This window comes from Pantherophis guttatus, chromosome 1 (assembly GCF_059756535.1).
Source record: "Pantherophis guttatus breed Tessera chromosome 1, ASM5975653v1, whole genome shotgun sequence".
In the NCBI taxonomy this organism is placed as follows: Eukaryota; Metazoa; Chordata; class Lepidosauria; order Squamata; family Colubridae; genus Pantherophis; species Pantherophis guttatus.
This window is the reverse complement of record NC_142063.1, coordinates 178,273,137-178,300,260: the sequence shown is the minus strand read 5'-3', so window position 1 is coordinate 178,300,260 and position 27,124 is coordinate 178,273,137. Positions and strand designations below refer to the sequence as shown.

The 27,124-nt window shown below is 39.0% G+C and overlaps 1 protein-coding gene across 27 annotated transcripts in view; it reads left to right on the top strand.

The window, feature by feature from the left end:
* The window catches only part of FN1 (fibronectin 1), a 236,467-nt gene extending 210,441 nt beyond the window's left edge, over positions 1-26,026 (top strand). For 7 of the 27 annotated variants that reach the window (XM_087882200.1, XM_087882193.1, XM_087882186.1 and 4 more), the window contains 8 exons: positions 710-799; positions 2,350-2,831; positions 4,258-4,396; positions 12,539-12,703; positions 16,630-16,755; positions 20,968-21,074; positions 23,544-23,636; positions 25,125-26,026. In XM_087882200.1, the coding sequence (XP_087738326.1) occupies positions 710-799; positions 2,350-2,831; positions 4,258-4,396; positions 12,539-12,703; positions 16,630-16,755; positions 20,968-21,074; positions 23,544-23,636; positions 25,125-25,202 (1,280 nt within the window). In that variant the 3' untranslated portion in view covers positions 25,203-26,026. The remainder of the gene's footprint in view (positions 1-709; positions 800-2,349; positions 2,832-4,257; positions 4,397-12,538; positions 12,704-16,629; positions 16,756-20,967; positions 21,075-23,543; positions 23,637-25,124) is intronic. The other 20 variants (XM_087882202.1, XM_060688197.2, XM_060688195.2 and 17 more) reach the window with 5 other exon arrangements.
* The last annotated feature ends 1,098 nt before the right edge of the window (positions 26,027-27,124 follow it).

The window sequence follows — 27,124 nt, the reverse complement described above, 5'->3', positions numbered from 1 at the left end:
TCGTTTTGCTTCTAAATATTGTGAAGAAGCTTTTTTAAAGTATAGTCAAATTGGAACTGGTGTATTGTGTAGTAACAATACATTATTAGGAGATGAAGTAAAGCATTGCTTTTCAAAATTAGGACATGTTCTCTACCTAGTGACTTAATGATTTTTGAAGGCAAGTGTAGATTTTGATCCCATCCTAACATGTTTTCCATTTGTAACTAATCCTTGTCTTAAATTTGAAATAGAATAGTCCACATGGATACTTATTGCATGATAAGCTAAAATATATCCTGGGGATTGAAGGCGGATGAGAATTTGTTTTTTTTTAATGATTTGTAATGCTTTACAGCATTTATATATATTTATATATTTATATATATTTTTAAATGTTTTTTAATATTTGTATTCTATGTTTTTTATCTTGGCTGTACACCGCCCTGAGTCCTCAGGGAGAAGGGCGGTATATAAATTGGAAATTAAATTAAATTTAAATTAAATTAAATTATAATGCTATAACATTGTATACCACCAACATAAAATATTTTTTAAAAATGTAACATATATTACACAAGAATAAGAAAAGATAAAGTAATAAAGGCACAGAAACAAATAAAATCCTCATAAACTTATAGTTTGATTATTAAAAACTGAGCAGGCTTTTTCCGTTTCTGAACATCCTAAATCCTGGCTGCAGTGTCCTTTTAAATTTTTCTTCCATCAGATCTGGAGCCAGGGACAGAATATATCATTTATATAACTGCTGTCAAGAATAATCAGAAGAGTGAACCATTGATTGGAAGGAAAAAAACAGGTAATATTAGCTTAGATTTCATTCCTGTGTCTTCAAATAAATCCTATGCAATTCAATGAGAAATATTTCTTGAGTAACATATATGCATTGCATGGTCAAATCAATCTCAAAAGAAAACCCAAAAAGCACTTACTTTTGAATTTCTGATAATGTTAATATGAGGCAGTTAATTGTATAGTACTCTTACCATTTCATTGACCACTGTCAGTTATATATTTGAAGACAAGTGAGTATACTTTTGTAACTTACATAAACATTGTTTACAACCTCTCATTACTTAGATGTTGATTTATGCAAAATATAATAGAATTCTAGTTTATTATCATTTTATGGATTTAGTTAACCTTTCTGCTGAATTTTCTGTGAAAATGTTTGAATTAAAGTGCTGTCTAGACACTGAATTTGGCAGAAGGTATGATATATGTATTTCAGATAAACTGATTTAGTTCACTTCAAATGTCCACATACAGTTGGATAAGTTTCTCCACTACCCCATGCAAGATGAAGGACTTTTGATTGCTAAAATCTCAAAAATATACTACTGCACCCCAAATTGGCTGCAAAATCAGCCTTTTTTACTATGACATCAAAAATCTGAGAATGATTTTTATTTTTTTATTTATTAAAAAACCTATTCTTCTATTTAAAAATTTGACCACGCCCCCTATACTAGTTTATTCAGAATGAAAATTCTCTCCGCTCAAGAGTATTTACTCCAGGTAAATAGAGAATTTTATTTTATAGTATTGAATTAGAGTTCAGCTACAGTTTAATACTTCCTTATTTCCATTGACTCAGTAAAATAAAAAAAGGGATAATTTGGTTTGAATTATTGCTTCCAGTGGATTAAAATCTCTCTCTCTCTCTCTCTCTCTCCCCTATTTCATTATTTTTAGTACTTTCATTAGGTCTAAATCAACTACTTTATATTTTATGAAAAATAATGATTTATAACAAATAAATTAATCCATGTTTCATGAAACACTGCATTCATTGGCGAAAGAAAACTGCTGTTTTACGTATGATCTCATAACCAAAGGGCAGGAAGTAGATCCATAAAACTCTTGTGAATAATTTGCTGGCTCTCCAGTTGAAACTGTAGATTCGGCGTTGAACCATAGATGGGAATCCAAAGGTTGACAATTTAGAAGAACTGTAAATATGTGTAAATGCAATATATAATTCCCCCTCAAGAAAAATTTTTTTGGAAAACAATATAGCAGTAAAGGTGTTAAATTCATTTATTTATAAATATAGCAGTAATTCAGTAGTTTGGCAAATGGGTCTTTTGCTTTTTATGGATCTTTCAAAGTTCTTTGGTTGTCATTCTAATTTGGCTTTAGTTCCAAATTCCAATGCTTTCTTTTGATTCAAGTGCTATGAGAGTAATTTAACTAGGCTTTGCAGAATAATATTGTTTTTTTGAGACTTGTTAAAATTTAATTGCTTGAATTAAGATATTATGGGGCAAATTTCCTCCATCTCAAGTGAAACCCTTGTTGGAGCTTTCAGCACCTGGCTTTCACTGCTTCTAACCTTTCTTTGGCTAGATGAGCTTCCCCGGCTGGTAACTCCACCGCATCCTGGTAAAAGGGTGACAGAGATCTTGGATGTCCCTTCTGTTCTGGAGAATGTACCTTACCTCACAAACAACCCCTATGACAATGGAAATGGTATCCCAATTCCAGGTTCTTCTGGTCAGCAAACCATCCTGAGTAACCCAGGTCAACAAGTCATTGTGGAAGAATTTGGGTCTCGAACTCCCACAACTCCAGGAACTCCAGGAACTCCAGGAACTCCAGGAAGGGCTAAACCAGATAGGGAAGAACAGCCAGTGGTGGTGATCCGTCATCCCATTCAAGTTCCTGATGTTGACAAACCTTCTTATCATCATACCCTTCTACACAAGGATAATTACACAAGGCCCCAGGAAGCACTTTCTCAGACAACTATCTCATGGACACCTTATACAGATAGCTCTGAATACATTATTTCTTGCCAGCCTGTTAGTGCTGAAGAAGAACCTACTGAGGTAACTTAGATTAATTGTTGGTGATGAAACAATGTGCCCAAATTGCTTTTACTTTATTTATTATTAAATAGCTTCTGTATAAGATCTACTAGGTAAGCTGAACCAGCTGTGTTAGTTTGGGCAACAATGAAATGTGTGTATGTTGAAGTTATCATTTAAGAATGAGGATTTAAGAAGAAAAGCAGTAGTGCTGCCTATGGTTGAGGATTGATGTGTTTTTTTTTAAAGTAGAGAGTTCTAAGTCTGAGAAACCACAATCTAGTATGATGGGTTGAAGTCTCTTCAGGAGACCAGAAATGGAATCAGACCCCAAAAAAAGTCTGAAATCGGGATTTTTATAGAACAACTTCACATGGAAACCATTCACAGCAGAATTTGGAAGAGAGATGAAGCCAGATAAATCTGGTAAAAAAAATCTGTATTTTAGAGGTAGAATGGAAAGAGCTAGAAATTGGCAATGTGTGCATCAAAAGCAAATGAGTTGATTGCTGCATTTTCACAACATAGATAAGAGAATTATTACCCATCTATTTAATTGTCTTCCTGCTGAGACAGTGAAAATTACTATTTGCTGACCACTTTTGCAGAAGCTCCAGGGGTCACCTGTAGGGCCTTTGCATTTGGGATTCCTGTTGTATATCTGTCCTCTAAATAGTAGCACTTGTGTCACCATGCTGCCTAACAATAACTGGATTAAAAGATTAAAATGTAACACGAAGAAGGATCTATGCTGAAAACAATAAAGCAATGCAATGAAAAAAAGTGAGCCAAGTTAATTGAACATAGGTGGAAAATAATTACTAATATTAGAGAGAGTAGGCTTTAAACAGAAAAATAGCCGATAAGAGCAAAATTTGCTTAAGATTGACCTCTGGGGACTACATAAACAGGGCTATATAATTTTCTTAGCAAAAAATGTCAAGTGGCTTCCTCTAAAGTTTGTTCAATTTCTCAGTTTAATCTGGAAATATGGATCACCTGATAGTCTCCTATCTATGTATTAACTAGGACTGACCTTCTGAGTTCAGCCAAAGTCTGCTGAGTGCTGCCACCTCAGTAGAGCTTGTATCTGAGTAAGCACTTTTAGGTGCAAAACAATAAGCTGCCAATCAAAACACGTTTAAATTGAAGAAACTCCTACTGAAATTAACAAGAGTTGTGAATAAAGGAGGCTAATGTTAGATTCCAGGGTAGGTTTCTGTTGTCTAAAAAGGCACACAGAGGTAGAGAAACAGAGTATTGCTCACACTGAAGATAATACGAAAGTTAGTTAAAGGTTATAATGTAAATTCTTCCTCCTGTTTTTTTTTCTTTTTTGCTAAATGGCCCACTACCTGAAAAAGGTGTAATAACCAGTTTCCTATATTGCTAGAAAGCAAGAAGATTTTAAAAACTGTATTTTAAACAACAATTTCTCAAATTACAGATCAAAGTTCCTGGCGTATATTCTAGTGCTACTCTTACGGGTCTTACTAGGGGGGCAACCTACAACATCATAGTAGAAGCAGTTAAAAATCAGAGAAGACACAGAGTTCTTGAAGAGATGGTTACAGTGGGCAATGATGGTGAGTGGAAATGAGAAGATTCTACTTTCATGCTTATGCTAATTTTATTTCACAATGGTATTTTTTGACTGTTTATTAGTTGATAGAGAGGTGCGATGGCTCAGTGGTTTAAAAGACGCCAGAGAAGGTCTGCTCCGGTGGTTCAAGTCCTACCACCATGTGATGAAGTGAGCTCCTGTCACTTGCCCCAGCTCCTGCCAATCTAGCAGTTTGAAAACATATAAATGCAAGTAGATAAATAGGTACCATTTTGGTGGGAAGGTAACAACGCTCCACTGGCCTAGAAATGGAAATGTGCACTGCCCCCTAAAGTCAGCTACGATTAGCGGAATAAAAAGGAGTCTCTGCAGAGACTCCTTTTTTTATCTTTTACTAGTTGATGATTGCACAGACTTCATGTTATCTTCATAGTCCTTTAGAGAGAGCACACATGGACCCTCTTTTTCTCAGTCTTATACACACAGTCTTGTTTACTTGTACACAGCCCCATGAAGGGAATCTAGTCTGAGGGGGAAAAATGGGAATGCTTCTTGTCATAGTCCAGGATACTAACTATCATAGTTCTTCAGTTCTCTAGTAGGCTAGGTAAAATAAAGTTCAGAATACTTTATTTTTCCCTGATTACCACCCCAGTATTTGTGGTTGCTGTTTCATTTGCAGATGGGAGTGCCCACAACTGAATTTTTTTCTCTGTTAAAAAAGCTCATTAAGAAAAATAATGGATTTAAAGGGAAGAGTCTCAATGATAAGAAGGATCCTGATCCCCAATCTGAAATGATATGGCACTGAACACTACAACCTCTTCATAGCTGGTCTGAGTATCTAAAAAAGGCAGAAATCCACAGTCTACATTCTTCCTGTAGCACTAAATGCTCCTCTTGGCATTTGCCCTGGCCAACAGCAACTTCCCAAGATGTCTCCTGGGAGTCTTAATCTAGAAGGTTGGAACATTTTGCACGTACAGGAGTCTCTCTGCCACTGACTGGGGGTGTTTTTCTTCCTGTAGCCTTGGCATGTGAGACTTGAATCCTGCTTCTTTCCAGGGATTCTCTTCAAGGACTTGCAATAGTCATAGAAACTTTCCATATGAGACACAGAGTTCAACATGTAAGATTTAGCATTAGGGAACATAACTGCATACAGTGGGAACATTTATAATCAGTTAAGAAAGGATGTCTCCATTGGGGAGCCTTGGATACAAGCAAGAATAATGAACATTCAGTTTAGGGCAGGTCTCAACATTCTCCCTTTCCCATGTTCTTCTATAGAAGAAGGCCTTTTTTTCCTGAGATGCAGGTTGGTGATCTCTCTTTTTTCCTCTGCATAGAGATGGGATTGTGCAAAGATAGGGAAGCTGAGCTACTGATAGCTGGCTTGCTAGACTATTTGAAGGGAACAGCTAGTCCACTTCCCCTTTCTGGGTTACAGTCTGAACCTAATCCTTGAATGTGTGTTTCAGTTGTTTAAATGTGCTGCCTCTTGGGGACTTCCGGTTTGCTGCTTGTCGCCACCAGACGTTCTTTCGGGATCGTCAGCCCCACTGCCTGTAAAGAGCTGCCTTCACAACGGAATGGCGGCTCGAAAAAACTCCGTTTCCATGAGGAAATGGAGATAGAGCCGGCTGGGGTGGGTAGAGCTCTCTGCATAGTCCCAAAAGTTTTTCTTTTACTTTTGGGACGGAGCAGATGAGACTCCCCATATCCCCAGCCGCTGCTCCAGGCTTTGGGAGACCTCTGCTATATGCAGAGCTAGGCGTCAAGAGCAAGCCTGCAAATTTAACAGAGTAATTAAAGAAGACGTGAGCTGGACCTGTGATCCTGAATCGCAAGTATTTTACTTATTTTTCAAAAGCTATTTAAGAAAGAAAAAAAAAGGAAAAGGAAAGAAAAAAAAGATTTTTAAAATGGGGACTGCCGCGGCTTGAGGAGAGGCTGAAAGGGAAAGTCCTTCCATTTTCTATTATTACAATGTAGTGGAATAAATACCTTTGGCTACAATTGAAGACAATACTTCACTTTCGTGTTTTTTTTTTTCCTGGAGAGCTGATATTGCTCTTGATTGGAAAGAAGTTTTCTTCTCTTTTTTAATAAAGTTTGTCTGGGCAGAAACATGGCATTGAGACTTATAAAGTCAGACAAACAAGCAGGGGGGGGGATTCCCCCATTAACAAATTACAAGAACAAGTCTTAAGTCTCCAGTCTCAGAAACCTGATTTTAACATAATAGAATTTCTTTTAGAGGAGATTGTAAGAAGGGATGAAATTGTGAATCAGCATCTTGAAAATTTTAAGCAGGAAATTAAAGAATTGGTGAAATCTAAGTTTGATTTTTTGGAGCGAAAGATTTTAAAAATGGCTAATGGTTTTTCAGAATTTATGATCCAGTTGGATGCAAATACTAAGTTATTAGAGTCTAAAATGGAAGAAACTCAGGATAATTTGGACAATAGAATCCAAAAAATTGAAAATGATTTGACAAATACTCAAGATAATAGCTCAGAAGAAAAACCTAAAATGGAGGCTGATCAAAAGACTGGTAATGTAGAAAATTTGCAACAGAGGATTGAAAGAGAAGTTTTAATGATGCAATATAATTTCACTGAATATGCGATTAGACTGAGAGGTTTGCAGGAAAATAATAGAGATGATTTAAGGAAAATATCTTCTGAAATTCTGGCTGGGATTTTAAAGGTTCAACCTGAGGAAGTGTTTTGTAGGATTGACAGAGTTTATAGAATAAATTCTTGGATTGCAAAGCAAAGGCAATTGCCTAGAGATGTGGTGATCTATTTTACAGATAAAGAAATTAGGAATAATATTGTGCAAAATTCCTTTAATTCTACTTTGCAATTGTATGGAAGAAAGATTTGGATCTACAAAGAGCTCCCGCCCAAGATGTTAACGGAAAGGAAGAAATTTGGTTTTTTGGTGACTGAGTTAAAAAAAAGAAATATTCCATTTAGGTGGGATGCCCCAGTTGGTATAATATTGAGATATCAAGGAGAAAGATACCAACTAAATACTGTTGAAAGAGCGGAAGAATTTTATCAAAAAATTTTGAAAATGAACTTAACATCTTTAGGCATAATACAGGATAAGCAGAAGGAGTTGGAAATAAAGGGAAAACATCGAATTACAGAGGTTGTGGTAGACAAATTGCCTTTGGATTCTTTAGATACCCCAGCTGGATTATCTACAAATATGAGAGAAGTGGCATCTGACTCTAACGTGATGATTCATCAAGTCAAAGACAAGTATGGAAACCAATTAGCTGATATACATTTGGCAAAGAAGAAATATGAGATACAAAAACAAAATCAACAAGACCAACTTATAAAGCAGAATGAAAACCAATCAGTTGATATACAACTTGTAGAAAGGAAACCAGGATGGAAATTAAACCCACAAAAAGAAAAGAAAAAAAGAAATAGGTCTCATAAAAATAGAAATTTCTAAATCAAGCAACAGTGAAGCCAGTGATTTAAAAAAAAAAAATGAATGAATATGCGAAAAGATAGTGGAGGCGAAGTATTGGTTAATATTATCCTGAGGACTGTGACAGACCTTTGCAATGCCGTAATTTTGGGATGTGAAAAGAGCCTTAAATTGTTGGATTTGAATTATCTACCTTGGATTTCTTTCTTGTATCGATAAATATATTATAACTATCCTGAGCTACAAGGCAAGAGAGTTACGCTGGGGCATGCAGAAGATCTGGTTGTTACCCACTAGGATGATGGGAATTAATAATCCTGATGAAAGCCACAGTTACAACTATATGGAATATAATCATAATGTCACTCGGGTGGTTGTTTTTACTTTTATATATATATGAGGATATTTACTACTGATGGGGGCAGATGATGATTGAAGATTTTGAACAAACTGTTGCATCAGGAAGCTATGTTACCCTATTATGGATGATGGACTCAACAATCCAGTGGAAAGACATCAAAGAAGATATTATATGGATTATAAATTTAAAGTCATTGTCCTTTTTTTTATATATATAACGGAATATATATATATATATATATATGTAGGTCTTTGGTTATTCGGGTCTTCTCCCACGTAAAATTGGAAGTGTCTTGGCGACGTTTCGACGAAGTCTCATTCGTCATCTTCAGGCTGGTGTTCTCGGCTTCGTGCTTCCAGGAGCAATAAATAAATAAATAAATAAATAATAAATAAATAAAGAAAGAAAGAAAGAAAGAAAGAAAGAAAGAAAGAAAGAAAGAAAGAAAGAAAGAAAGAAAGAAGCAAGCAAGCAAGCAAGCAAGCAAGCAAGCAAGCAAGCAACAAATTGCTCCTGGAAGCACGAAGCCGAGAACGGATGGATACGAACCGCTATCTCAACGCCAAATCACACCACCATCCAGCACAAATAAACTCTGTTGCCAAAACATTAACCACAAGAACTAAACATCTGGCTGAGTAAGCACATTTACAAACTGAATTATATACACTAACTAATGTACTGACATCAAATGGGTTCTGTAGAAATAAAGTCATCAATATGATCAAACATACAACACCAAGACAGAATAAAAAACAACAAGAGGAACAAAACAATGGGAAAGCCATCTTGCCCTATATAAGGGGAACAACAGATAAAATTAGCAAAGTACTACAAAAACACAACATCAAAACCATATTTTGCACAGATAGAAAGATATCGTCCATTCTGAGAAACCCCAAAGACAAAATAGAATTAGAAGATCAAGGCATATATGAAATCCCATGTGCTTCCTGCCCATCAACATACATTGGACAGACCAACAGAAGAATGAGTGTGCGCATCGAGGAACACAAAAACTCAATACAAAAGCAAGAACACACATCATCATTAGTTCAACATATAAATACAACAGGACACAACATTAATTTTAATAAAACAAAAACAGTTGCAAAAATAGAACATCTCAATGGCAAGATAATCAGAGAAGCAATAGAAATGGAAAGAAGACCATATTGCATGAATAAACGGGATGACACTTCACGTCTGCCTACTATTTGGAAACCTGCTCTCATAGATAGACGAATCTTGACACCATATGTGGAACATGGACCAAACATTGCACAAAAAAATCCCAACCAAATCATATTCAAACCAGCCACAAAGATAAAGCCCTGCCACCTAGTGGAGAAAAACCGACCATACACCCGAAGCCAAGCCAATAAACACATACTGGGACTCCCAACCAATCAGAATGAAAAGGTGGAGCCATCCCAGAATACCAGCACCAGATTTGAAATTCCAATGTCAGTTAGTGCAAAATGACTACTGGCATAAGCCTGATGATGGCAGATGGGATTCTGCCGAAACGTCGCTTCTACCCTTTTAGGGATATATCCACAATTACACGGGAAGAAACCCGAAATATTAACTATACACACACACACACACACACACACACACACACACACACACACACACACACATATATATATATATGTAGGTCTTTGGTTATTCGGGTCTTCTACCACGTAAAATTGGAAGTGTCTTGGCGACGTTTCGACGAAGTCTCATTCGTCATCTTCAGGCTGGTGTTCTCGGCTTCGTGCTTCCAGGAGCAATGTGAGATCGCAGCTGTCTCTTCCTTTTAACTGCTAGTGGGAGTGTGAGCTGATTGGGTGGGAACTTGGCTGTGTTCTGATTGGGTGGAGGTGTGTTCTGATTGGTTAGGGGCTTGGCTGTGCTCTGATTGGATGGGGGGTTGGTTGTGCTCTGGCTGGGGGTGTGTTCTGTTTGGGTGGGGGCTTGGTTGTGCTCAGCTTAGTCTGAGTTGCAGGGGGATTTGAGCTGGTGAGCTGCGTTGTTGTTGTTTGGCTTCGTGTTTGTGGCCGTGCAAGCTCTTCATGGTGGGTGTCAGTCTGCTTCATGTATGGATTGGAGGGGTTTAAAGTGGCTAATGATGCAGCTGCGGTCTGGCTTCTGGTCCTTGGTCGTGGCTCATTATCAGTGTGGGTTTGAGTCTGTTTTTTTTGGATTAGGTTGGTGATCTTATTTCTTTGGAATCCATTGGATGTTAGTACGTTAGTGAGAGTGTGTAGTTAGTGTTAGTCACTAACGTACTAACATCCAATGGATTCCAAAGAAATAAGATCACCAACCTAATCCAAAAAGAAACCCCCACTAAAATCCAAGACAGAGAACAAGAAAACGGCAAAGCCCTCCTCCCATACATAAAAGGCACCACAGACAGAATAAGCAAAATCCTCCACAAACATAACATCAAGACAGCATTCTGCACAAACCGAAAAATACCCACCATCCTAAGGAACCCCAAAGACAAAATTGAGTTAGAAAATCAAGGAGTATATGAAATCCCATGCACCGCCTGCCCCACCACATACATCGGACAAACCAACAGACGAATAAGTGCACGCATAGAAGAACACAAGAACTCAGTCAGAAAAGAGGAACCAACTTCTTCCCTGGTCCAACACCTTAAAGCCACAGGACATGATATTGACTTTAAAAAGACCAGAACTATCGCCAAAACTGAACACTTTAACAACAGAATAATCAGAGAAGCCATCGAGATAGAAAAACGCCCACACAGCATGAACAAACGAGACGATACCTCCCGCCTACCAGCCATTTGGAAACCCGCCCTTATTGACAAACGAGTCCCTAACACGACGAATGACACCAGACCCACACTCACGAGAGCCACACAGGATGTCACCACCACACATCCACGCAGAAAACAGACTCAAACCCACACTGATAATGAGCCACGACCAAGGACCAGAAGCCAGACCGCAGCTGCATCATTAGCCACTTTAAACCCCTCCAATCCATACATGAAGCAGACTGACACCCACCATGAAGAGCTCGCACGGCCACAAACACGAAGCCAAACAACAACAACGCAGCTCACCAGCTCAAATCCCCCTGCAACTCAGACTAAGCTGAGCACAACCAAGTCCCCACCCAAACAGAACACACCCCCAGCCAGAGCACAACCAACCCCCCATCCAATCAGAGCACAGCCAAGCCCCTAACCAATCAGAACACACCTCCACCCAATCAGAACACAGCCAAGTTCCCACCCAATCAGCTCACACCCCCACTAGCAGTTAAAAGGAAGAGACAGCTGCGATCTCACATTGCTCCTGAAAGCACGAAGCCGAGAACACCAGCCTGAAGATGACGAATGAGACTTCGTCGAAACGTCGCCAAGACACTTCCAATTTTACGTGGGAGAAGACCCGAATAACCAAAGACCTACATACAAACACCCGCGAAAACCTGAGAAAACATATATATATATATATATATATATATATATATATATATATATATTAGTAGAGTGGGCAGTGGATTAAAGATATTAAGAATTGTTGTGCATGGCAATTTTGTAGGAAAGTGGGTGGAAATAGGTTAGTTTACTGATTGATTAGTTTAAGAAAAGGGATGTTTAAGTGATATATCTAGGGGAGTGGAGGAATGGATAGAGTTGAATAAATGTTAAATTAGGATTTATGGGGAAGGCTGCTTTGAAATGTTATATTAATATACACAAAAGATTAAATGTCAAAGTAGGATTTATTATATAGTTTTAAAGTGGAAGGTTGTTTTGAAATGTTGTAATAATATACAGATATAAGTTTGGGGGAGGAGAAAAAGGGCAGATTATTGCTAAATTGGGAGTTATAATAATATTAGGCTAAATTAGAAGTTATCATACAATGTTATAGTAGAATGTTTTTTTTTTGAAATGTATGGCAAAAGGGGGAATTAACAATATTAATATTATTAGCAAGCAAGGGTCAGTATTTAGAGGAGGGAGTAAGGGGATGGTAAAATATTATATAATCTGTTATGAATTAGGTTTTTGTTGTGAAGAAGTCACAGGGGGGGATGGGTGGTGAGGGGGGGTTAGGGAGGAGGGGGGGAGAAAAATGGGGGGGAAATTTGTATTTGAAAACTTTTTCAATAAATGTGCTGCGTCTTACAATGGGAAGTACTGATTTATTTTGGAAATAATAAGGGAAACTGAGTGAGAATTCCATGCCATGTAATTATGATGAGGCATCTGTTATAAGGAGTGTAGAGAGGATTCATCATTATCTGCAGAATATACAGAAGGAAGAACTTAAGGTATAACAAAATTTTATTTACTTTGCTTTCCAGTTGCTGAAAGATTAAGCCCACCCACTGATGATGTATGTTATGATACCTTCACTGGTTCTTTCTATTCCATTGGGGATGAGTGGGAAAGGATGTCTGAAACTGGATTCAAATTGTGGTGCCAATGCTTAGGTCTTGGTAGTGGACATTTCAGATGTGATTCCTCAAGTGAGTACCTTCTTGTACATCTCTTTTTCTAATAGTCAAGACATACTGAACTCTTAAGTATTAATTTAAATACTCTTTCTACACCATGCCCATATTTTAACATTCATAAGTTCCCCTTTTTTGTATTCTACCTTGTTATCTAAGTCAAAATTACTTTGTTAAAAATTTGTATTCCCGTATTTTGTCGTATTAGTGACTCTTTAATAGTGACAATTGACAAGAATTATTTTGAAAGCATGGTTCTTGGTTGGCATGTAGCAGTTAATCAGAAATATGGTAAATAAAGCTCTGATTATTCATGAATAATCATGAATTCAGGAACAGAGAATGTACAAACATGGTGCAGCTTGCATGCTGAGAGTCAGGATTATGTCTTTTTAAAGGTATAGAGTTGGGGTTTTTGAACTTCAGGCGCTTTCGGTGCAAGATCTGCGACCTCTGAAGGTCCGTTCTGAGCTCTCCCTGTCGGGGGCTTCACTGGAAGCCTTAGCCACCTTGGAGGAGTGGTGAAGCAAAGGGGGACCACCTTGCAGGTCGAGGGGAGCCGCCTCTCTCCTCCCTGACTCGGAAAACTCCCTCATCCAAAGACTAGGAGCAGTGGCAATCAAAATGGCTGCCATGAAGCCAGGGAACAGCCAGAACCATAGGTTTGTGCAGGAGTAGAGAAATGCTGAATGGTGTGTTGTCTGGGTAAGAAAAGATTTACAGCTGTAGTAATTTGCTACAGCGGCATGCAACTATTGTGCGGGGGAAAAACACATTGGAAATTTAAAGAAGTAACTCTCTGTTTAAAAAGAAAATTAAGTGGGAAATGGAATCCCTAAAATAAAAAGGCATGATATTAAGAAGGCATATTAAGATGCTGGAACTATAAACCTACCTTTTCTTCAAGAGCCGAGGTGGCGCAGTGGTTAGAGTGCAGTACTTCAGCTACTTCAGCTGACTGCTAGTTCAGCAGATCAGAGTATCAAATCTCACCGGCTCAAGGTTGACTCAGCCTTCCATCCTTCCGAGGTGGGTAAAATGAGGACCCAGATTGTTGGGGGCAATATGCTATTTAGTATACTGTCTTTGGTGAAGCCGCCCAGAGTCCTCGGAGAGTGGGCAGCATAGAAATATGACAAACAAACAAACAAACAAACAAACAAATAAATAAATAAATAAATAACAGAGCTATAAAATAAACTAAGCAAGAGAAATAAACTGGGTGTGTCAAAATAAAAGAACAGCACAATAAAAGCAGAGAGCAGAGTGAAGTAAAGAGCGCCATCTGCTGATGATAGTAAATTTTTGTGACTCGGGAGCAAATATTGAAATGGAGGGAAATAACTGTTGAACGATATATATTTATTTTCTAACCACTGGAGACTGGAATATTAAAAAAAAAAGAATTGGTGTCTGGACCCCTAAATACTATTGAATATACAAAAACGACTTGAGGAGTGGAGGATCCCTGAAGTAATTAACTGATTTGATTGGACATTGATGAGACATTTAAACTTGATTAGGAGGTCTGATTTCTGAACGGATGATTGAGGAGACCTAAACGAAATGGAGTTAAATAACTCAAGATAGCAAAGACATTAAGGACCTTATCCTGGAACTTCACAAAGACATGGTGGAAATATTGGATCATATAGATAGAAGACTGGAAAATTGTATACAAGAGATGAAGAGCAAAGATCAGGACAAGAAGGAAAAAATGGAATTATCAACTGGAATAGAAGGAGAATTAGAACTGAGAAACCAGCAAACAGAAGTTAACAAGGAGGAGACACTATTAAAATTAATAAGAATTGAGGAATTAAAACAGGGGGAAAACATTTTAAAAGATTTAAAAAAGAAATGGGAGCAAGAAGAGGCTTGTGGGGAAATGATAGAATTTAGAACAGAAAGCTCTCAAACAGTGGGGTAAGACAGGGCAAGGAGAAAAAATTAAATTATGGATTCAGAATATAAACCTCGAAGTAGATGGAATGAAAGACTTAAAACAGGGGAGACAAGTTAAAAAAAATGTAGGATTAGGAAGGGATGTGGATAAGAGATAATGGTTAAGGGGAGAAAAAGAGTTAAAGATGATTATATCTTTATGATATTATGGTAATAATAATAATAGTAATAATACCATGATTATATGGTAATAATTGTATTAATATTAGAATGATATGGTTGAATGATGGTATTATAAAAAGTGTATAAAATAGGACTATTGTGTAGGTAAAGTGAAAGTAGATATATTTATGTGTATTAAATTTTAAAATATATAGAAAGGGAGAGTTAGAGAATGGGAATATGAATGATAAAACAGATATCATGTCTTTGAATATAATAATATGGAGGGGGGAAAAAAGAAAAATATTAGTGGAAGTTTAGAATGGAAGGGTGTAAAGCAATGTATCACAAAGTCAAATAAGTTAGGAAAAGAAATATGAAAACTAGACACAAAGAATGAAAATAGTGAAAGGAGAGGGATGTTGTAAAAATGGGTGAAATATGGTGTATAGGAGAAAAAACAGACAGACAATTTCGTATTTTTTTTCTTGAGGGTTATACTATTGAAAAGATAATACGGATGCTAAAGCACATCGGTTTAGATGTTATTGCATACTAGCTAATATTTATATGAAAATTAAAATTTTGTAAAAGGTAGGAATAAATAATATGAAATAAGGAAAATGGAATGTAATAATTAGGAATATGTTTATAAGTATTGAAATGTATGATACTCAAACATCGCGCCATTCACACAGTGATATGTTTAAATTTAAAATAATAAAAAAAACTTGATTAAAAAAAAAGGTATAGAGCTTGGGGTAAGGAGAATGACTCAAGGTTCTAGTCCTTCACTGGGTGAATTTTCAGCCAGTTATTGTCCTATCACTCAATATACCCATTCATGTCTGTCACATGCAATTCCACCAACATTATAATTTTATCAGAACTCTCAGATTATGTTGCTGCTCTTGAGAGTACTATGGTCCTAGCCAGAAAATTACCTCTGCCTAATTATGATTTAGTCTCAACATAGGGCCCTCCTCCAATGTAATCCATCACTATATCCAGACAATCACAAAATGCAAACTGTAAGCATTCGCAGACATTATTAGAATCCAACTTGAAACTTTAATTGATTGATTCATCCATACTATGGATTATAGCTGAGCAGTTATTCCCCTACAGCTTTTTTGGAGTCAAAAAGCTTGCTAAAACAACAACAATAATCTTGAATTATGTAGTACATATGATGCATTTTATGTTCCAATAGTAAATAAGGTATTGAGATGAAATTTTAGGAAGAAATTTTGGCTGACCCTGGGATGTGGATATGTAAATTGCTACACATTTGAGTAGAGGTCATAGTGGGAATCTTATCCACATTGAATCATTAAGCTCACTGGAAGGAGCTGCTCTGGGGGTTAAACTGTGATTTTCTAGGCATTGTGCATCCAAAGACACTGATCATTGAATCAAGGTCCTTCAACACAACTACTAAGTTACCTTGACCATAGAGCAAGAATTCAGATTTGGAAAGGTAGGAAATGTCTGAAATGTTGATAATAAATAGCAATAGACATATCCTGCCTCATAGTACTTTACAATGCTCACTAAGTCTAAGTGGTTTACAGAGTCAGCATATTGCGCCCAACAGTCTGAGTCCCCTTTTACCAACCTCGTAAAAATGGAAGGCTGAGTCAACCTTGAGCCGGTGAGGCTTTCTTAAGATGCCAACTATGATTAAGTTGCTATTTCATTTCAATGGCCCTGGAGCAGAGCTCTTACTTTCTCAACTAAGATGTTGCTCTGTGTAGTTTCCTATCACCAATACATCCGTTTCGGGGGACAGGCAGTACAATAATCAACTTGTATTAAAAGCTACTGCAATTGCAGATCATTCAACTTCCAACTATTATTTTGTTTGCATTCAGAGTGGTGTCATGACAATGGGATGAACTATAAGATCGGTGAGAAGTGGGATAGGCATGGAGAGAATGGCCAGGTGATGAGCTGCACTTGCCTTGGAAATGGAAAAGGAGAATTCAAGTGTGACCCTCGTATGTATTTTTCATGAATAGTGTCTCTAACTTATGTTGTACAGGTAATCCCTGAATTACGAGTGTTCCCTTAGCGAACGTTTGAAGTTACGTGATAAACGCGCCCTAGCGTTTGCGAACAAGTCCCGAAATTACAAATGTTGCAGCACCACAGCAGTTGTTCGCCCTTACAAATGATGCTGAGGCTTTGTAACATTTGCCCTGCCTATTCCACCCCCACCCCACCCCGACCGGGTCTGTCACAGGTTTTTTTGCTTGCTTCAGGGTTTCAGTGCATTCATAGAGAACAGAGGCCTAAACATACCATGAGATCATGCAAGATCTCATGCTACTGATCTCACGTGATCTTGGACTTTAGGCCTCTATTCCCTGTGAATTGAGGCCTGGGCATTTGCAAACAGAGGTCCTTCAGGCCTTCCCTCCATTTGCCATTTCCTTGCCGAAGGCTGCCGGGAGATTGCATCCATGTAGGCTTCAGCAGCCCTTTGCAAAAAGCCTTTGTCAACACCAGAAGAGCTTGGGACAAGCAGGCGTGTCCCTCCAAAGCTCTGTTCCTACTGCTGAAGCCTACAGGGACGCAATCCTCAAGTGGTTTGGTGGTGAGAAAGAAGGTCCGGAAGGGCATGCATTGCCCTCTGCACCTCCTTTCTTGTCATCAAAGCCTTCATCAAGTACTTTAGTGGGGAGAAAGGAGGCCTGGAAGGGTGCATGTGGCCCTCTGCGCCTTGTTTTGTCGCCAAAGGCTTCATCAAGTGCTTTGCCGACAAGTAAGGAGGGAGCAGGCAAAGAAACAGGCTGGAGAGACAGATCTTCATAAGGTAAGTGACCCGGCATGGCGCCCACCCTCTGGAACAACCTCCCCCCAGAGATACGTACAATAACAGACCTCCGGATTTTTCGTCGGGCCCTGAAAACCCATTTATTTCAACTAGCGGGGCTGGCTTGAGTTAATTTTAAATTGATTTTAAATTGGGTTATTTTAATTTACGGCCAATAATATTTAATTATTTTAAATTGTTTTTAAATTTTGTATGTATTGTTTTTTATTCTGGCTGTTCACCGCCCTGAGTCCTATTCTGGAGAAGGGCGGTATAGAAATTTAAATAATAAATAATAAATTTAAATAATAAAATGTGGGGAGAGCAATTGTAGGGACCCCAGGGGAGGGAGAATGAAGTATCTCAGTGGGTTGGAGGAGGCCTTGGGTAGTCTGAAGCAGGTGGCCTATTTTATCACTAAGCCCCCCATAGCCTTCCCCACCCCGAGATACCTCATGTGCATTTAACGAGCCTTGCTAATGCGTGGGTGAAAGGAGGGAGTGATCGCATTCAAAATATGCAATTTACACCTACGAATCCTCTTGTTATGAATGGAATGGGCAGGCTCCATTTCGTTTGTAATTCAAGGACTACCTACAGTATATTAAATAGAAATATATAGATTATTTTTCAGAATTCAAATAGTTAAATATAAAAAGTTAGAAAACAATCCCTACTGTAATAGAAGAACACCCAATCAGCAGTTCATGCTCTGATACACTGCTAGTGTCCCTACAACTATCCTCCCAGCCATTATGGGACTACAGTTCCTTCACCCTTGAATTGCAGCAGGAATACAACATTTTTATGGAATGCAGATTCCCAATTTTTTAATGACATGCTAAAGACTGCCACTTGGCCTGTAAATTGTGGACTAGGGCCCTTTCTGAAAGGTAGATGCAATCAGGATTGGAGGAATTTTGAGATCCACATATGGCTCTGGAGTACCAGACTGGACACTATTGACAAACTTGAAGGGTTTGAGAATTGGGTTTTCTTTTCCCTCTAACTTTTTAAGAGGGAGGGAACTTCTTTCTCACTCTAAAGGGCAAGGCTAGGACCAATGGGTTCAAGCTACAAGGGAGGAGATTCAGGTTAGGCATAAAAAGGAACAGTGTGAACTATCGGCCAGTAGAACAGGCTCCACATGAAGTGATGAGTTTTTTGCTAGATATTTTCAAACTGAGCAGGGGATGGATTCAATGATTTCTGTAATTATTTTCAACTCTATGCTATGAAATGTTTTCTTCATAGATAATCATGGGGGGAAAAGAATCTGCAAAAATGTGCTGATACTAGAAAGCAATAGAATTTAAGAATATTTTGGCAGTATTTTAGGATGAAACTAGTATTGGAGATTATTTATTTATTTATTTATTTATTTTAAATTTATATACCGCCCTTCTCCCTGAGGACTCAGGGCGGTGTACAGCCAGAATTAAAAAACATAAAATACAAATATTAAAAACAATTAAAATATATATAAATTTGGCCCAAAATTAAAAATACAAACCAATTAAAACATTTAAAATTTCTTCTTAAACCAGCCCGGCTTGCTGGAAAAAGTGGGTTTTAAGGGCACGGCGGAAGGCACTAAGGTCTTGGATTCTCCTTATCTCTGGGGGCAACTGATTCCAGAGGGTAGGTGCCCCCACAGAGAAGGCCCTCCCCCTGGGGGTCACCAGCCTACATTGATTGGCTGATGGCACCCTGAGGAGGCCCTCTCTGTGGGAGCGCACGGGACGATGGGAGGTCGTCGGTAGCAGCAGGCGGTCTCGAAGATAGCTAGGCCCGATGCCATGGAGCGCTTTAAAGATGATAACCAGCACCTTGAAGCGCACCCGGAAGACCACTGGGAGCCAGTGCAGCTCGCGCAGGAGCGGTGTTACATGGGAGCGCCATGCTGCTCCCATCACTACCCGCGCTGCTGCATTCTGGACCAGTTGGAGCCTCCGGGTGCTCTTCAAGGGGAGCCCCATGTAGAGAGCGTTGCAGTAGTCAAGGCGAGAGGTGACGAGGGCATGAGTGGCTGTGCACAGGAAATCCCGATCAAGAAAATAAGAATAAATAAATAAATAAATAAATAAAAAATAAACAGCAATTCCAGAAAATCAGAAAAAAAAAAAAAAAAGGAAATCCCGATCAAGAAAGGGCCGCAACTGGCGAATCAGGCGAACCTGACAAAAGGTCCCCCTGGTTACAGCTGTCAGATGTTCCTCCAAGGACAGCTGCATATCCAGGAGGACTCCCAGATTGCGAGCCCTTTCTGTGGGGGCCAAAGACTCGCCCCCAATAGTCAGTGATGGAGTCAACTGACTATATCGGGATGCTGGGAGCCACAGCCACTCAGTCTTGGAAGGGTTGAGCTTGAGCCTGTTCCTCCCCATCCAGATCCGCACAGCCTCCAGGCACTGGGACATCACTTCAAGGGCATCATTGGGGTGGCCTGGGGTGGAGATGTACAGCTGGGTGTCATCAGCGTACTGGTGGTATCTCACCCCGAAGCCACGGATGATCTCGCCCAGCGGCTTTACATAAATGTTGAACAGAAGGGGCGAGAGGACCAATCCCTGCGGCACTCCACAGATGAGAGGCCTCGAGGTTGACCTCTGCCCCCCTGCCAACACAAACTGCGACCGGTTGGAGAGAAAGGAGGAGAACCACCGCAACACGGTGCCTCCCACCCCCAACTCTTCCAGCCAGTGCAGCATGATACCATGGTCGATGGTATCAAAAGCCGCTGAGAGATCTAACAGGACCAGAACAGAGGAGCAACCCCTGTCCTGAGCCCTCCAGAGATCATCCACCAACGCGACCAATGCCGTTTCCGTGCTGTGCCCAGACCTGAAACCCAACTGGAACGGATCTAGATAAGATGTTTCCTCCAGGAATTGTGGGAACTGTCGCGCGACCACACTCTCAACAACCTTCGCCATGAAGCGAAGGTTGGAGACAGGACAGTAGTTGGCCAATATTGCCGGATCCAGGGACGGCTTCTTGAGGAGAGGCCTCACCACTGCCTCTTTCAAGGCAGCGGGGAAATGGCCCTCACTCAGCGAAGCGTTGATAACACCCTGGAACCAGCCTCGTGTAACCTCCCGGGAAGCCAGTACCAACCAGGAGGGACACGGGTCCAGTAAACATGTGGCCACACTAAGTCTCCCCAAAATCCTGTCCACATCATCGGGAGTCACAGCGTCAAACTCCTCCCAGATAACACTCTCAGGACCCACCTCCGTCACCCCATCTGAACCTACCCAGTCAGAGTAAAGGCCTTCCTGAATCTGAGCAATTTTATCATGCAGATATTGGACAAATGAATGATAATGCATGCATCAGTTAACAAAGCATTGGTAGTCCTCCAATTTTTGAAAGATTTATTAATTGATTGCAGATGAAGCAACTTGTTATGACGATGGCAAGATGTATCATGTAGGAGAGCAGTGGCAGAAAGAATATCTTGGGGCCATCTGCTCATGTACTTGCTACGGAGGACAACAGGTAGGTATTTCCATTCTATGTCATGTTTTTTGTTTATTTAACCAGACAGTTTTTATAATCTTGTGCTCCTGCTGAAAGCACTTAAAATGACTGCTCTGAATCAATTTAAAAGATGTCAGTTTTAAATTTTAGATATATTTGATTGTGTGTGTAGTAGTAGTAGTAGTAGAAACCAGACAAGTAATTAAATTGATCTGGTACATAAAAATATTCGTATTCACAGAGTGACTATCTTCAAAACAGACCTACAGGTGAAACTCGAAAAATTAGAATATCGTGCAAAAGTTCATTTATTTCAGTAATGCAACTTAAAAGGTGAAACTAATATATGAGATAGACTCATTACATGCAAAGCAAGATAGTTCAAGCCTTGATTTGTCATAATTTTGATGATTATGGCTTATAGCTCATGAAAACCCCAAATTAAACAATCTCAGAAAATTAGAATATTGTGAAAAGGTTCAATATTCTAGGCTCAAAGTGTCCCACTCTAATCAGCTAATTAAGCCATAACACCTGCAAAGGGTTCCTGAGCCTTTAAATGGTCTCTCAGTCTGGTTCAGTGGGAATCACAGTCATGGGAAAGACTGCTGACCTGACAGTTGTGCAGAAAACCATCATTGACACCCTCCATAAGGTGGGAAAGTCTCAAAAGGTAATTGCAAAAGAAGTTGGATGTTCCCAAAGTGCTGTATCAAAGCACATTAATAGAAAGTTATGTGGAAGGGAAAAGTGTGGAAGAAAAAGGTGCACAAGCAGCAGGGATGACCGCAGCCTGGAGCGGATTGTCATGAAAATGCCATTCAAAAGTGTTGGGGACTTTCACAAGGAGTGTACTGAGGCTGGAGTCAGTGCATCAAGAGCCACCACACACAGACGGATCCTGGACATGGGTTTCAAATGTTGTATTCCTCTTGTCAAGCCGCTCCTGAACAACGAACAACGTCAGAAGCGTCTTACCTGGGCTAAAGAAAAAAAGAACTGGTCTGTTGCTCAGTGGTCCAAAGTCCTCTTTTCTGATGAGAGCAACTTTTGCATCTCATTTGGAAACAAGGACCCAGAGTCTGGAGGAAGAATGGAGAGGCACACACTGCAAGATGCTTGAAATCCAGTGTGAAGTTTCCACAGTCTGTGTTGATTTGGGGAGCCATGTCATCTGCTGGTGTTGGTCCACTGTGCTTCATTAAGTCCAGGGTCAACGGGTCTACCAGGAGATTTTGGAGCACTTCATGCTTCCTTCCGCAGACGAGCTTTATGGGGATGCTGACTTCGTTTTGCAGCAGGACTTGGCACCTGCCCACACTGCCAAAAGTACCAAAACCTGGTTCAATGACCATGGGATTACTGTGGTTGATTGGCCAGCAAACTCGCCTGACCTGAACCCCATAGAGAATCTTTGGGGCATTGCCAAGAGAAAGATGAGAGACATGAGACCGAACAATGCAGAAGAGCTGAAGGCTGCTATTGAAGCATCCTGGTCTTCCATAACACCTCAGCAGTGCCACAGGCTGATAGCATCCATGCCACGCCGCATTGAGGCAGTAATTGATGCAAAAGGGGCCCAAACCAAGTATTGAGTACATATGCATGCTTACACTTTCCAGAGGTCCGATATTGTTCTATGTACAATCCTTGTTTTATTGATTTCATGTAATATTCTAATTTTCTGAGATTGTGAATTTGGGGTTTTCATGAGCTGTAAACCATAATCATCAAAATTATGACAAATCAAGGCTTGAACTATCTCGCTTTGAATGTAATGAGTCTATCTCATATATTAGTTTCACCTTTTAAGTTGCATTACTGAAATAAATGAACTTTTGCACGATATTCTAATTTTTCGAGTTTCACCTGTATGAGAAGTGGTAAATCAGATAAAATTATCAAGTGATAATGGAAAAAATAAAAAGTATGTTATTTTATAAGATATGTATATACATAAAACCTCCATTATTTTTATAAATTGTTATTTGCAGCAACGTGTAATAAGAACAGCCCATAAAACATATTTGAGTGGGCAGCTATAAAAACTTTAAATTAAATCTGCTTATCTTGGAGTTGTTGAAATTATATTATTTCCATAATCCATTGTATAGCCACTTCCTTTAAATCTGGACATGAAAGCGGGTTACTTTCTGTTCCTCAAATGAGGAAAAAAGTGAGTCAAAAGGTTGACTCAGCCTTCCATCCTTTCTAAGGTAGGTAAATTGAGGACCCAATTTGTGGGGGCAATAAACTGACTTTGTATAAATATATAAAAGTATGAAGGCTATTGCTTAACGCATTGTAAGCCGCCCTGAGCCCCCGGAGAAGGGCGGCATATAAATCAAATTTTTAAAAAAATGCTTTTGAAATTTTTACCAAGCATACTAGCCCAAAGACCCAGGTCAAAAAGGAGGTGAAGTCCAACAACATTTGAAAATACCCTTAAGAACATTCAGGTTTTGATTTTTTAAAAAATTTGTACAGGGCTGGCGTTGTGACAATTGCCGTAGACCTGGTGCATCTGATGGTTCTCCTAGTCAAACCTATTCACAGAGAGAGCAACAAAGCATAAACACCGTAAGTGAACATTTGCCTTCTACAGGTTCATTTGTGGCTCTTAAATTTTAATCAATACTAAGAATAAAGTATTTTTCTACTAATTGGATTTTATGATTCTGCAGGCACTATGTTTGCATATTTTGTCCTTGGATGATGAGTGAATATCTTACTGTGTGTTTTTTTCTCACAATTTCACCCATTTGCCTTCTGTGAAATGGGAATGTTTTACTGTATAAGAATAAATATGAAATTCTGCCTTTGGTACTCAGAGTCCCTTTGCCTTATCCATTGCCAAAATACTGGAGCATATATTCTAAAGCAAATTTCACAGCTTCCTAACATGATTTATAGCAGGAGTGTCAAACTCAAGGCCCGTGGGCCAGATCCAGCCTAAGGGTGCTTAGAGCTGGCTTGCGGGGCGGCCCTGTAATCCGTGAAGGACCAGCCCCTGGTGCCTCTACCAGTGAAAATGGAGCTCGGAAGGGCCACATGCAGCCCACCCGAGCTCTGTTTTTGCTGGCAGAGGGTTGCAAGGAGGCCGTTGCAGCCAAAAACTGAGCTCGGGAGCCTGTTTTTGCTGGCAGAGCGCTCGGGTCATAAGTGACATCAAACTGGCCATGCCCCCCCCCACCCCCGAGGTCAAACACAACCCAATGAAATTGAGTTTGACACCCCTGACTTACAGGAATTACACATTAGTAAGTAAACTGTTGTATAATCTGGCAGCTTTTGCCTGTCATAGATTACAATTATATTTAAGATTTCAAGATTTTTTACTTGGAGGAGGAGACAAATACTTGAAAGATAGTTGTATTAGAATTCAGCTAAAAGCAGTTTGATCTAGTGTTTAAGGAACCAGGCTAAAACAAGGAGATGGTGAGTTCTAATCCTGCCTTAAAAATGAAAGCCAGCTGGGTGACTTTGGGCAAGTCATAGATAGGTCAATTCCTGTCCCAACACTTGATTTATCCAAAAAAGTGGACACTGCAGTTGTGGGAAAATATTAGGAAAAAATAGGTATGTTAGATATCAAGTAATTTCACTTTCTTTGATAAATTATATGGATCTGTTTGCATTCTACATGATAGAATTACAGTAATATAAACTAGAAAAGGTAAGGCTTAAACAAAATATAAAACAAATGCAAAGTACTTTTCCATGGAGTCCTAAGCATTAGCACATTAGCACATGTGTCTGTAGGTGTCAAGTGATAAAATGTGCATTAAAAAAGCAAAGTCTGTGATTATGTATTTGGGCAAAACATCAGGATCTAAGTACAGAAGGGCAGAATTTACATCTTATAATGTCATATGTATTTTGATCTAATCTCAGGTTGTTGCAGATCGTGAAACACACTGAATTTTTCTTCTGAAATCGAATGGTCATTTAAAGATTTTTCATGAAAAGCCTGCAGTATAAATGTTGTTCAGGTTATCCACACTTTCAGTAAGATACTTGCTGCCTTTTAACATTATGACTAATTATATTTATCCATGTTTCCTCCAGCAGAATATCCATTGTCCAATTGAATGCTTCTATCCCTTACATCTACACTCAGATGCACAGAACCGACACGGAGATTAAGTTTCAAGATTTTAACATCAAGCAAAAACAGGTTACAGCCAAGACTCTCACTATAAATGCTGCTACGAGAAAGCAGATCTATCTTAACTTGTGGTAACGAAAGCATTCAGCTATCATATTTAGGCTTCATAAAATCTGGATGACCACAAGTTTGTAGCAGAGATACAAACACTTTAGATTCTTTTCTGCCCTCTGGTGGTCATCTGGATTTTCCTATCCCAGGCCTGATAGCCTTACAACAGCTGCACCTTCTCCACTTTTGCTCAGTTCACAGCTTGTCCAAAGGAGACCAGTCGTGGTGCATTTCAAATCTTCTTTTCAACAAGGAAGCAGATATGCTGTCCATTCTTTTCTCAAAGTTTTTCAATATTGTTCCATATTTTCCTTAAAGCAATAATAATAATAAACGCTCAGCAATTTGTAAACACCGCCGGGCCCATGAGAGAAATACTGAATATTCAAATGAAAATCTAAGAAAGAAATATGTTCTGCTAACCATGCAGGCACCAATAGGAACTACATATCCTATTACTGTGATATTTATAATATGCACAGCCTTAATCTTTATAAATGATCCTATTTTTCCCCTAGCAGTATATATGTATCTCGTACTGTTATTTATCAACATCAATTTACTTCTATACCTCTCCCCTCCATCTCTAAATGTCTTTATATTTTTCTACAAAAAAATACATTAAAGACATTTAGTATACTGTTGACAGAAAAATTTGGTATAATTATGGTCAGTGATTATTTTTTATACTCTTAAGTGCCAAAGCTTTCTGCTGTGAGAGACAATTCTTTTAATAAAAGATTTCACCAAATTGCGTTTTTTGAACTATTGTCTGATTTTCTTTCTAATTAATCTGAGCTCAGCAATCTGTAATCACTTCTGACACCACTGTTATACTTAGCAGCCCACAGAAACAGAATAGAACTAAAGAGAACTGATATTAGGCATTATAGTTAGCCATAGAAAGTTTGCTAAATTCTTTAATTCCCTATGTATTTTTTTCTCCAAATTAAAGCTCCAAAAGAAATTAGATTGATAATGGATTATTGCCCCATTATTGCCCGGTGAGCTTTCTACCAGAGTGGAAGTTTTAACTTGTCTTTTTAAACATCCACATTTTGGTCCATCCGCATAGGATGGTCCATCCAGAATGGAAAAGTAAATTTCTCTAAGTAAATAATTAGGAATTATTAGAGTCCTGGGATCATAGATGGATAGGGCTATTCTATTTACCTATAAATGGGAGATAAAAGTATAAATATCCAGTACTCAAGATTCTGTAGCCTAGCCCTTTTCGTTGCACTAGATGTGACTGTGACTACAACCACCTTTCTTTCTTGGTTGCGAGCAGCCTTCAAGAGCTTGAGTCTACTGTGCAGTTATGAAGGCAAACACACAGGTCTCTTTAAGAGAGACCTTGACAGGAACAGTGTACATGTCAATGCTCAGTCGAAAGCACCTTCTCAGTTTGATATAAAGACATTTAGAGATGGAGGGGAGATTGGTGCAAGTATCTGTTGGGAGGAATATATCAAATTGGAGAAGTTGCCTACAACATTATGTTTCAGTATCCTTTCCCATTTCTGTGTAAGGTGAGGGAAAATCAAACATTTTCTGGACTCTCACCATCAGCAGGTCAGGCTACAGGGTTTGATCGACTGAAAGGGGGGTACAGATTTGAGATCTTGTGATTCGTACATACTGTATATCCTACCCAATTTACAGTACATAGCTGCATCTGACTGGTCTACACAAGTGTAAGGTGTGAGAAATCAGGAAAATCAGGCAGTTCAAATGAATATTAATTGCAAGAATCTGTATTATTGTCAAAGCAAATTGGCAGTAGATAAAGAATTAATGGAATTCAAGGTGGACTGGACTTGGCTCTCTCTTGAGGGGATTTGAGACT